Source organism: Nipponia nippon, unplaced genomic scaffold (genome assembly GCF_047370975.1).
Source record: "Nipponia nippon isolate SJK-2023a ecotype South Korea unplaced genomic scaffold, ASM4737097v1 scaffold_11, whole genome shotgun sequence".
NCBI lineage: Eukaryota > Metazoa > Chordata > Aves > Pelecaniformes > Threskiornithidae > Nipponia > Nipponia nippon.
The window spans coordinates 17,631,593-17,644,028 of record NW_028262302.1 but is presented as its reverse complement, the minus strand read 5'-3'; the positions used below and the strand labels follow the sequence as shown (position 1 = coordinate 17,644,028).

General features: G+C 45.5%; 1 protein-coding gene across 5 annotated transcripts in view; it reads left to right on the top strand.

Annotated features, from left to right (window-relative positions):
- BCL11B (BCL11 transcription factor B) overlaps window positions 1-12,436 on the top strand; it is a 96,226-nt gene that overhangs the window by 38,032 nt on the left and 45,758 nt on the right. For 3 of the 5 annotated variants that reach the window (XM_087747665.1, XM_087747664.1, XM_087747666.1), the window contains exon 3: window positions 4,790-5,005. The exons of the other annotated variants lie outside the window; for them this stretch is intronic. In XM_087747665.1, the coding sequence (XP_087603791.1) occupies window positions 4,790-5,005 (216 nt within the window). The remainder of the gene's footprint in view (window positions 1-4,789; window positions 5,006-12,436) is intronic. 5 annotated transcript variants of the gene reach the window in all.

Genomic DNA, 12,436 nt, shown 5'->3' with positions numbered 1-12,436 from the left:
CCGTATGAGAGGGTGTAATACAGATGGGACAACTTGTTTTAGGAAAAGCTTGGAAAAAATCTGTTGGAAAGATTAGTGAACAGATCTGTATTTCACTTTTGGATGTGTCTGCTCAAGGCTGCTGCAATGGTACATGTAAAACCCATTTCAAAACATCTGCAGTACTCTCCCCTGAACATGATGGGCACAGGGCAGGGATGAAGCTGCAGCCTGCACTCTGAATTTGTAGCCGTACACTGTTTGAACAGATGTTTTTCTTTTTATTGAAAGAGAGTTTTTTAATAATGGAACGGAGGTTTAGTCTCTAACCAGCTATTGATTGATTTTCCATCACTAGACAGGCACAGAGAGACACACAGAAAAACTTGGTTCATGCCCTGTTAAGTGGCTTACACGTCTACCCGTGCACCTACCTGTCTGCCTGTGCGCAGACACACACCCAGGCACCCACCCAGGCAAGCACACAGCACCCCCAGGAACGCATCAGCTACGTGTGGCCGCAGTTACACGTGACACAAGATGTAAAGCAAGATCTCTTAAATCAAGATCGGGTCCCCTGGTCTGAACCATGCTGGTGGGGGACATTGTGAATGCTGCTTGCAGCTCCATCTTTGTGTTTTGCTCACGGACTGTTCTGCAGATGTGCCAGAGGAGTGTGGTGTTTCACATATACCATATCATATGGCCAGTCATGCCTAGGCTCAGGGAGAGGGACAACAAAAGGATGCAATTTATGCCTTGATTGTGGCTTTTGTCATGTTCATCTAGGCTCTTATGCTCATTTCCATCTTCTGAGGTCATGTCCAATTTACCTTATTTTCTTCTTTGCAAGTTTAAAAATAGCAGAGAGCAAAAAAATTACTCTTAGCGGTGTCTGGGAGTCAACATAACCTGTGAGCTACTGCCATGTACAGGCACTGAGTATATGCTGAGCCTGTTTAAAGAATGAGGACAAAATCCTCCTTTGCCGTCAGCAATGCAGATCTTTTATTTGCACAGTGACATTCCCTGTCCATGTTTCACACTCAACGCTACGTGCAAAACTCCCCTTAGCATCCATGCAGAATGAACGCAGAATATATAAGTGAGATCTGCAGCGTCGGTGACTGATTTCCCAGTGCTGACCCAAGAGGAAAATCGAGCCTCACACATTGTGTCAGCAGTGTCCGAGCGATAGTTGCATGTGTGTGCCCACTCACCCCAGTTGGATTGGATTTTTGCCTCTAAGATTGCAGTGCAGTTCTTGTGGTCTGCTTTCCCTTAGTGCTGGCTGTGGCTGTGCCCTTTGTGGCAGTCAGGGGCTCACAGGAGTGTTTGCTTTTTGAAACCTGTGTGCAACATGATGTGGTCGATCGGCCATAGAATTCCAGAGACTGGCTCCCCTCCCTTGCCTGGTGCCGCGTGGGTTGAGCAGAAAACTCTCAGCACCACCTTAGGATACCATCTGTCTATCTACCTATATCTGATTATCTTGTTATCTGTTTGTTCATTTTGTGTTTGTCCATCACCTTAGCAGTTAAGTTGAGGAACAGTAGAGCCTCTGTCTTAATTTTCAGCTCTAAATAGAACCTTTATGGGGAAAAATCCCACAGAAGAAGAGCTGGAGCAGTAAAACATGGGCATGTTCCTAGCAAACACAAGCTGAGTGTTTCTGAGCACCACTGTTATTCTTTTTATAGCTATGAAGAGGTATCACATACGGTGGAGCACTCCTTTTCTCCATGCCTTTCCTCGAGGCCAGTGGATGCGATTTCCCTCTTCAGTATTTGCCACTTGATCTGATTCTATAGGACTGTCCTGATTTGTGACAAAGAAGCAAACGCTAAAGTGGTAGCAAAGAGGAGGAGGAATCACCTAGCTTGACTTTGCTTGTAGGGGCAGACTCAGCCTCCTGGTCTGGCAGCCCCACAATCTTCGTCTCTTAGCGCTGGACTCAGGAGTGCTGGTGGGACTCCCTGAGGATCTGCCAGAGTCTCTCTTTGTCCATTCTTCTTCTCCCTTACTAACCCTTTCCTTTCTGATGCTGAGTTAGCGCTTTTTAGATTTCCTCATATATACATCAAAGGACAGAAAAAGAAGTTCTGAGTGACGCGTTCAGTTCCATCCCTTCACTGGCAACAGGTTCTTATAGTCCTTCCCGTAAATTTGTTAGGCACCTTGTTAAAGCGGATTGCTGGCTTGCCCCCAGTACCTCTGTTGGAAGGCTCTTACAAGATCCCTTTGCCCAGATGGTTAGAAACCTCCTATTTGAAACCTCAATTTCCTTTCCACACTAGAGGAGACATATTGGATAAGAGCAGGGAGGGTCTCCCTGTATCCACTTGGTAAGCGCTTAGCATTTTCTCGGACACCTCAGGGCTGTGCAGATTGTATCGAATTCATTGCCAATGGAAAGATGGGACCCACCAGGACTAGAGGAGAGGCTGTTGCTCTGAGGGTAGTGTTGTGTGCTAGAACCCGTGCACCTCCCATTAAAACCCCATGCAGTTGTGGTTGACGGTGCACTTGGCGGGCTTCATACAGTTCCTCTGTGTGACGAGCTCCTTCAAAACCTCTAGTATGGCACCATGATGTGCAGAGGGCTGAGTGATTGCAGGACCTGTGCCCTTAGTCATGGTGGGGTCACAGACATGTCCAGGTGTAACCTGAGATGTAGCTGCCCTGTGGCCCTACTCTAAATCCTGATTTCAAGCTCACAACTTTCCCAGCAAGGATGAGTGCCCAGGCAGCTCAACATAGCCTATGTCAGGCTAGTTATTTTTATAATATTAGGAATATAAGATAAAATTCTTAAGCCATTGGAGGAAATCTTTGTTACTTTTTGCTTGTTCTGTGAAAAACCCAAACTTGCCATTCATGTATGTTACAGTAGCAGTAGCGTGGTTCAAACACACATAGAAATCCACGTCTGACATCAGTTTCCATGTGCCTAGTGCACAGTCCTGCCCAAAATGCAATGTAGGTACAATCTGGATAGTAGTTATCATTACCTGCTTGTGTAGTACTTTCAAGGGAGATCAAACAGTTGCAAAAGCCAAGCAACTGAGCCCCCAAAATAAAAAACCCTTGCTCGTCCCACGAGCCACAGAGATGGCTTCTATTTAAAACCAGTCCTCACAAAAGAGCACAAATTTTATCCTTGATGCTTGAAGCTCAAGTATTTACACAGGGAATTTAGACTCTTCACTTGTGGTTTTGGCAAAAGCTTCACACAAATGTTTTGCACTGGTGGTCTCTTAGCCATTTAAGATAAACGACAAAATCAAATGCAGTCCTTGCAGACTGGAGCGCCGGATGCTGTGCCAAGGATGAAGTATCCCCGTTTGCCTCACATGTGTAGCTGTCAGATCAACATGCAGGCCTAGTTTCCGAATCGGGACTCTTGAGGTGGAGAGGCTCCCTTAGAAAATGTTGTTTTTCTGGGGTTGGAAGGAGCACAGATAAATACTTCTCCTTGCTGACACAGTGTAAGCTCCCTTAGAAAATGTTGCTTTTCTAGGGTTGGAGAGAGCACAGATGAATATTTCTCCTTGCTGCCACAGCGTTTGCATGTATCTGCAGGGCACACATGCATGCACAGACAGAATTGCCACCATTAAAAAAAAGAGAGCATTTGCCAGAAGATACCCCACACTTAACACACATATTTCCTGATCTCAGTACAGGGGGAAACTGTGGTTTCTGATCTACCACTGTGCGGTAACTGTTGGCAAATGCCAGCTTTTTAATGGCGACCACTCCACCACATATCTTCATTTAGAAACTGCCCTTGATTAGTAGCTACCCTTTATTTAATAATTAAAGTGGCAAGCATAGTTTTAAATGAAAGGGGTGGGATTCTCAGTGGATGTAAAGCGGTGCCGTTTGCCCAAATTCCCTTTAAACTCTGCTAATTTGCGCCAGCCAAAAAAGCGGCTCCTACCTGATTCTGTGTGTGTGTATGTTTGTGCATGTCTGTATTTGTGCAGGTGTATATCGATATTTAAGACTTGTATCTTAGTTTTTCAAAGCCGTGGAGCTAAGTTTGGACTGGTGCCAGGAGGAGCGAGCGTTTCCAGCAAAGCAGGAGAAAACTCTGAAATATAGCCTTTAAATGGCAGGTGATTCCTAGAGGGGTTTAAAATAAGTAATATGGTTGGAGGCTACAATATCATCTTTTAGCTACCAGGAAAAGGTTGCTCCCTTCTTTGCAGGCTCGATAGGGAAGCAGCGTGCGTAATCGGGGCATGCAAAATGCACAACTGGCCGCAGCTCAAGTGGGAAGGCAGCACAGCGGCCGCCAATGCTTCCTTCTGGGAGCTCGGCTCCTGGCACTTCTCTGAAGCCATTTGAGCTCTAAGTCACCACACTTTGTCCGGGCTGGTGTGTGGAGCCCGCTTCAGTGTTGGCTCGGCAGAAAGCTTGCCCAGTTTTGTGTCAGCTCAATTCATTAACACAGCCATAAAACAATAATCCCCCTTTTGATTCGGTCCCTGAGCAAGTGCCGGTGGCGACGTCCGCTGCCTCCGGCTCTGCTCCACGCCAGGGCTGGCCGTTCCCCTCCACTTCACCCCTCTCTGTGCCCCCTGCGGCCCCCAGCCCAGGTTCGCGGGTCCCCCAGGTCTCTTCTTGCTCTTCCTCCGCCCGGTGCGAGCCCGCCAGCCTCAGCCGGACCCAGAGAGGGGCTCAGACCAAGCATGTCGCGCGTTAGGCAGCCAGCCCCCGCCTCGCCTGTTTCCCCTGATGATGCCTCCTCTGTCCCTTCAAACTTAGATCCGACTGACAGTTTTTTCTATTGTTTTTTCTCCAGGGCCGTCCAGGCCTGCAAACCTGCCGGGGGCTCCCATAGCTGCCTCCTCCCACCCTCACACATCCGTGATCACGTCACCTCTCCGCGCACTGGCCTCCCTCCCGCCCTGCCTTAGCCTGCCCTGCTGTGGTGCACGTGCAGTCTCAGTTGGCGGGACTCAGACTGAGATTCAGACTGAGACGTCAGGCACATTTGGATGTCATTGTCAGTTGTCAGGTAATAGAAACATTTTTTTTTTGTTGCTATCTGAAGGTCAGTAGTGCTGCCAAGTGATGTCGTCTTTGCTGTGGGAGAGCTGCCTTCGCTGGGTTGCGTGGGGAAGGCAGCGAAAATGCCCTAAACCACCCCTCTCCCCTTCCTCCTTCCCCCTCCACCCTGGCAGAGGATGGGGAGTGGGAAAGGGTGTGCAGCTCCCTCCATTTCCCCATCCCTCCCCTCCTGCCTGCTCACCTTCAGCTGTCACCAGTGGCCACTGCCGGGCTATTTGTGCAACGTTGTGAACAAATGTCTGAGACTCCTTACAGAATGTGATACACCAGTATCAAGATTTCATCTCTCTGGGCTGTTTAGTTTAAGCTTAACTGGATAACATTTAACATCTGAGGTTTCCCCCCCCCCCTCCTTTTTTTTGCCTCCCTCCCCAATCATTCATATTAAAGGCTCTCCTCCGTGTCCATGTGCACGCAGGATGTATGTGCTCCATGCCGTTTTCTCCCTTGCTTTGAGAAAATGCTCCTTGGTAACTTGCCATGCCGCCCTCGCCTCCCCCCCGTCAGCTTTTCTTTTCCTTTATTCCTTTTGGATGCCTGACTTTTGTCACCACGAGGAGGGGAAAGTGATGTGGAAATGAGGGCGCATCGAGCTCGCCAAAGAGGACGCGGACATATTGTCGCCAGACCCCATCATTTCAGACTCAGCGATCTCTTTGAAATCAGTGGGTGTTTCTGAGCGTGGCTCAGTTGCAAGATTGGGTCTATGGTAAACTGCGGGCTGGAGAGGTGAAAATAAGGAGGGCTTAAAAGAAAATACAGCTGTGGCACAATCCACAAGCGTTTACAGAGTCTCGCTGTGGTGGGCCAAACTCTGCAGCCCTCGTCCATGCTAACGTGCATGGAGTTGTAATAGGGAGCTCCCAGAATGATGCTGGATAAGTAATGTGTGAGGACCAGAGGATTTAGAGAGACAGCGGCGACTGTCAGGAGTAAAGCCTTTGGGAAATGGCTCCTCATGTCCCCCTGAAGCTGGCAAAACTTTGCTGCGCTCAGCTTTTTCTTTCCACAAACAGTGGTACCACCTGGCTGCAGTACGCTGTATCCCACGAGAATGTCCCTGTACATCTCCCATTGTTGTAATAAAGCGAGAGAAAAAGTTTTGCAAGAAATTTAAATTTGCTTCTTGGAAAGACAAAATATTCTCAGGAGGAGGCTAAGAGCACTCCGCAGGGTCCTGTTTCAACCCTGGGTGAAGCTCAGGGGCCGCGAGGAAGGCTCCTGTGCTGCCTGGGAGAGGCTAAGCCTGCACCCAGCTGCTTGTGCTGGAGCGCAGGCACTGGGCTTGCAGCAATGCACTGCATGGTGCGGCGCAGTCACTGCAACCAGGGGATTTGGTCAGATTTCCTATCCGAGCTGCCGTACACAGCTTGGGGAGGATGCTGTTTTAATCTGGCTCTGCTTCATCAGCCTCAGCAGATTGACCAACTGGCCTGAGACCGGGGCAGAGATGGGCTCTTCCGAATGGTGAGCGCTGGATCAGAAAGTCAGATAGTTCTCCTGCCTCCCCCCTTCCCTCCTCCCCGTAACCAGTAAATCAAACTGGAACTGATGTCATGTTTTGCTGTTCCCTCTCTTCACTGGTGCAGTATGCACGCAGGTGCCTTTGGTAGGCAGGTAGTTGTAACAGTGAACTGGATGCCCTGGTTCCCTGTTGCTTCTGATGCCAGCAGCTAGTGGGGAGGGAAGCAAGTACAACTGAAAATAGAAAAGGAAGGAAGGAAGGAATAACTTATTAAAGAACGTGGGAAGGCGAGGCTTTTGTACTTTGCGTACTTTGAGTTCTCACTTTGGAGTTGTGTGCTGTGAGTTTTCAGAATTGCCTGTTTGCTGGGAGAGCGATGCCAGCTCTGTGGAGAGAGAGACCTGTTATCATGGCTTCCTGTAATTACTGCTGCAGTCTGCGGCACTTAGAGAATAGGTTATATCAAAGCGCATGCTACATGTTTATGACAGTAGTTGGTCAAGTTCTGCTTGAAAGAAACATTTTCTTCCCTTGAAAAAGGAGATTATGGCTACTTAACCCTTTCTTAGCTTCCATAGTATTCACTGTATATGAGCCTGGGCATGGTTTAAAACCCTGTGGCAAGGGTTACGGGATCTTTCTAGCCTCTGAAATGTTTTGTGGAAATGAAAGAAAAGTGAGTTCTTTGTGTTGACTAATAATCTAGTGATGATCCCTGCATTGTGCCCTCTTTTTTAATATAGACATTTACAACAGTCACTTGTTACAGCTTTAGAGATCTGCTTGTCTCTCTGACTTGATTAGCCTTTTATTCTGTCAGCCCTGTTCTTGCTTCTGAGGAATTGTTTCCTTCTTCGAACAAAAGCCGTCAACAGTTCCCGCCTCCCCTCCTCGTTCATCATTTATTACCTTTCCTGTTTTTCAGCATTCATTTAATTCAGGACCTGGAGTTTTTCCGTGCAGTTCTCAAACAGGCTGCGACTCTGAAGGCTTGAAGTTGCAGGTACTCCCAAATGTCTGCTGGGCACTCACAAATCGGGCCCTCAAGAGTCCCAGCAGTTTTGTGCTGGAGAATCTGAACTTCTGGCTGCCGGTGGGATTTGGGGTACGCACATGTGAAAACTGCACTTGGAAATCTCCGACCTAGACAAGAGCGATCGCCCGGAATGCTGAGTAGCATTCAGTCGTGCACAGGGGAAGTCATGCTGCCTCATCCAGAGCTGTTTGTGATCTTTAGCAAACGTGCTGCTGATAGGAGTTTAAATCACAGTAAATGCTGCTGGGAAGTCCGCTTGGGTGTCCACCGTGTCGCTTGGCTGGTGCTGGTCGTGGTCCCCTCTGTTCATTTCTTTGTGTTCAGGGCACCACAGGATGAGGAATTTGAGAATAAAGGTCTATGTTTTTCCGTGTGATTTCAAAAAAATATCTACCACTGGAACAATCTCTCTCTCTCAGTCTATTTATTTATTTATTTCCTGCCTCAGAGGCTTCTGTCTGTTGAACTGGGTTCTCCCGTTTAAATGTTTTTAGTGCCTGTTTAATTAGAAGTTGGAATAGAGTCATGAAATTCACAGGGTTGTGTAGCTTGGATCTAAAATATAAATGGGCAAAGCATTCATTTTGCTTTACCCCTTGCCAGATTAGGGTGCTTTTTTGAGCCTGCTTTTTATTTCATTTCAATGAATTGCAACTGCTCAGAGTAACTGTAAAACACACACAGGTTTCTTTGCATAACAGAGACATGCAAATGATTGTTGAGAGACGTAATTATGTAAAGAAAAGTATATGCCCGTATGCATGTACACATACACTGCAATGCTTTTTGTGGGGCTATTTTTTCACAATACATCTTCATAAGGCTCTTTTTACGATGCTGATTTATTAATATTGTACATTAAGGCTTAAATTGTCAAAGCTGCCTAAGAGATTTGGATGCCCATTTCCCATTAAAGTTAACGAGAAATGAGCTTTGAAAATCTCAGCGCAGAAGTGCATGGCACTTTATAGTGTGCTCTCCAAAGAAAAAAGTCCCTGCCCTGAAGATCCTACAGTGCAAAAGCCCCAGAAATGGAATATAATCGGCATAAGGCAAAGGGGATTGTAACGGCACAGATAATAATTTATCCCCTATGCCTGCATTCAGATATATACCTGATCCAAAATCTTTGGACCTAGGCCCATGAGTGAAGGTTTTATATACCTCTGTAAAGATAATTAAATCTGTCCAATACACATATATTCAGCTAACCAGTGAAACTGCCTCCTTCCCACATGTAGGCTGATGGAAGGAGGTGGAAAGCAATTGCGATGCTTAGTTGCATACATAAAAACAGCAAGTGGGCACAGACAGCTGTGATAAATGGACAGGGCTGTGAAGTTTAAGGTCTAAAATAGAGGAAGGCATGGGGCCATAGCTCAGAAGAGTGGAACAACCTCCTGTTAATTCAAGGAATCAGGTGTATTAGTCATTAGGACATTCTGAAAACCACACAGTCGTCTTGGAGAGTTAATATCAATTTACTTGGCTACTGAAATTCTACTTACTGCATCATTTAACTGCTCTGGTGTTTTCTTGGCAAAGGTTAAGGTGACAGTAAAGGTAAAAGAAGTACCTGTAAGTAAATGATAGGTTTTAAAAGAATACTTTTCCTCCTTCAATTATATCACTGTATTCATTTTGTGTTGGTTTTATAACTATAAGAAGAGCTAGATTAGACCACCCTGCTGTAAAAAGCTTGATGCAATTAATACAGTCTGCCTAGAAAGCCGTATTATTTCAAAAACTTTTATGTTAATGATATGGTATGCACTCGGCACGTTTCTTACTAGAACAAGAAGCAAGCTTTTGTTCACTCCTGACTGGGTTTCATTAACACAGGAGGATCAATGGAAAACAAAACAGTAATCAGAGCAGAGAATACAAACTCATCCAGCAAAAACCTCCTAACTCATTGAGTCCCAGGACGATGGCTGATGCTCTACTCTTCATTTTTAGTTGAGTGGAATCTCAAAAAAAAAAAAAAAAGTCAAGTCCACTAAAACTTGATTTCTGATCAGCACTGGGTGCTTTTTCGAGAGGAGAAAGAGGAATTGGGTGTATGTGTCTGAGGGCAAACAAAGATCTATAGTTTCCCCAAGACCCTTTGTAAATGTATCTTTTCATTTTGCTGCATAAAGAAGAGGTTAGCATAAAGTACTGGCTAACATTCAGGAGAGATGTCCCTATTAGTCACGGTTACATGTATTTATTTATTTTAGTGAAATATTTAATGCATGCTATAGTAGAACTGACTTTGTGGACAGTACTTACAGAGTGCAGGGATGTGTGAGAGATGTATATACTAAAAACGGTAATGCATCAGGCTGAGTGTATGCATCCATCTTTTCATCTATCTATCAATCTATGTGTTCATCCATCTATCCAAGTATTAAAATCATATGTGACCTGTCTGTCTATGTAGCTCTCTGTCTCACCAGATATTAAAATCAGATCCAAACCCAAAATAGATGGATCTAATCACAAACTGATTTTTTGACTGAATGGCGTGTTTGTCAAGAGGCAGCAAAGAGACTTTAAGACGGCAAAGAGGCAGCTAAAATTAGGGCGCTGCATAGGGCAGCAGCACTGGCAATTTGAGCGTGGCTGAGGCTTTCTTCCAGGCAGACGCCCGATCACTATAACTTTGTAAGTCCTAATTATGTCAAGTTAAGAACCAGCAGGAGCAATAGCAATATTTAAAGGTGCTTTAAAGTGGATGCCTGCCATTTCCAGACATCGCAGGAAAAATGAAAAGCCCTTAATTGCAATACTAACGGGTGGAACTGAATCTGGTAGTCTCGGGACAAAAGGGTTCAAGGCAACCGTTGCCTGCAGTAAAGACAATGGCTCCAACATTGAGAGAGTTAACTCGATCGCATACCTCTACGCTGAGCCCTAGAGTCTGAACTCTTCAAACGCTCCAAATGGAGAGCTAAATCAAAGAATCCTGTTTCAAATCCATCCAAGATGTTGCTGTTTTTCTCCTCTGACAGGAGAAGCATTTGGAAGTGCAGTTCTTTCTTTTTTTATAGCTGTCTTAAAAAGGAGTTTGGATGTTTAGCACAGCTGGTGCTCATTACATTATGCACTATCAATAAAATAGCATGTGTAATTAATTTTTAATGCAGTGCTGTATGCAGCGCTTTAAAGCAGTTACTGTATGGGGAGAGCCGACACCGGTCACTGACATCAGAAATATTGAAATAGAGGGCTAGATTTTGCATTTTTAAAGGGTGTATGTGCGAGTGGGGGAAGGGTAATTCCCAGCCAGCAATTCTCTGGCCACAATCAAATTTAAAAATATAGGAACAAGATGGATGAAGGTGATTTGATAATTTGCTTATTGGAATGAACGAATTTATTTCCTTTTAGAGTTTGCTGAGCGATGGCTGGGTTAGGAGTAGGTGACTTCAGAGTATAGGTAAGCACCAGGGGACCACACAGCAGTTGATCCATCTTTGTTAAAGCACGAACAGGCTTTGGTGATATCAGGTGGGAGATGAGGCAAAAGGGGGGGTTATGAGAAAGCAAAGGAAGGACATTTCTGTTCTATCTCATTGAGCAGGTTTTTTTTACAGGGCTTCTTTCTTGTGCCTTGTTGGTCCCATTAGTAATAAGGCCCATTTTTTCCCCTTGATTCAGTAAATATTTGGGAGTATCAGTAGTCTGGAAGGGAGAGAGTAGCTTGGTTACAAAGAGGCACCACTGATGGCAAGTTGCCGGCTGCTCTGACAGAAGACCCAAACAAATCACAGAGTCTTCTCTTTTCTTGGTGTTTATGTAGTACTTTCCAGAAGACACCAGCATAAATAAAGACTGCTTTAATGGGGCGCAGCAGGAAAAGTTTGGGCACCGTCGTAGCTTTTGGCAGTCGTTACATCCTGAAACACCTTGGTCGTCTGAAGGAGGAGCAGACCTATTTTTGATGTTGTAGCATGGTGCGTGTTTGTACTCAGCAAAGGGACAGGAATCGCTTTTGCATTTCTGCAGCAGGGTAACCAACAGGGATGGTTTGCAGGATAGGACCAGCCTCTCCCTGCCGCCACCTCCTTCCCACCCTTTTCAGGGAGTTGAACGCCTCTTGGTGAACACTTCCTAAAAAGAGAAGAAATCAACTGCAGGAAGAGAAGGAAGGAAGCAATCACCTACAAAGCAACAAAATTAGGGGTAGTGTTGTTTGTCAGGTGCCTTGCCTTTTGGTTGGGCAACACACCAGCTTTCTAAGAGCTGATTTTTTTTTTTATACACATGCATGAGGCATAAGTGTTTGCAATTATTCTTTCTTTCTCTCAGTAAATTGCCATTCATTTGTACATAGCATATGCTAAACAGTTCACTTGTACAGCCTCACCTGGCATATTCAGGATGGAGTTTTCTCCTGCCCCTTCAGCAGTAGTTTTTTGTCATCACTTTTCTTCTCGCTTTCTGTCAGATACGTGCGGATGTGTTTGTGTGTCTGAGCCAGGAAGTGAATTGGGCTTTTCAGTTTCTGTGAACAGAGATAAATCTCTTGTGCACGAATATAATGCTCAGCGTCAAAGGAAGTAGGGTGAGCCATGGGGTATGGTGTAGGTAGCTGTGATGAGAACCGCTCTTTAGTTCACAAGCCAGAGTGGGAAATGTGGAGGTAACGGCGAGGCGTTGTACATGTTGTAGTAAAATAGCTTTATTTTATTTTATTTTTTTAAAGGGATTGGGTCACATATTCCTAGGGTGGCTCAAATTTAGGCAAGAACTGAAAAAAGATTACTCCGTGTCCCTCCAGAACTGCCTAATTCAGAGGACTTGGGTTCATTTTTGTTATCTGAGTGCTTCACAAAAATAGATGTAAGGAAGAGTTCTGTGCTCAGGTGGGATGCTTTATGTTCAGAAAG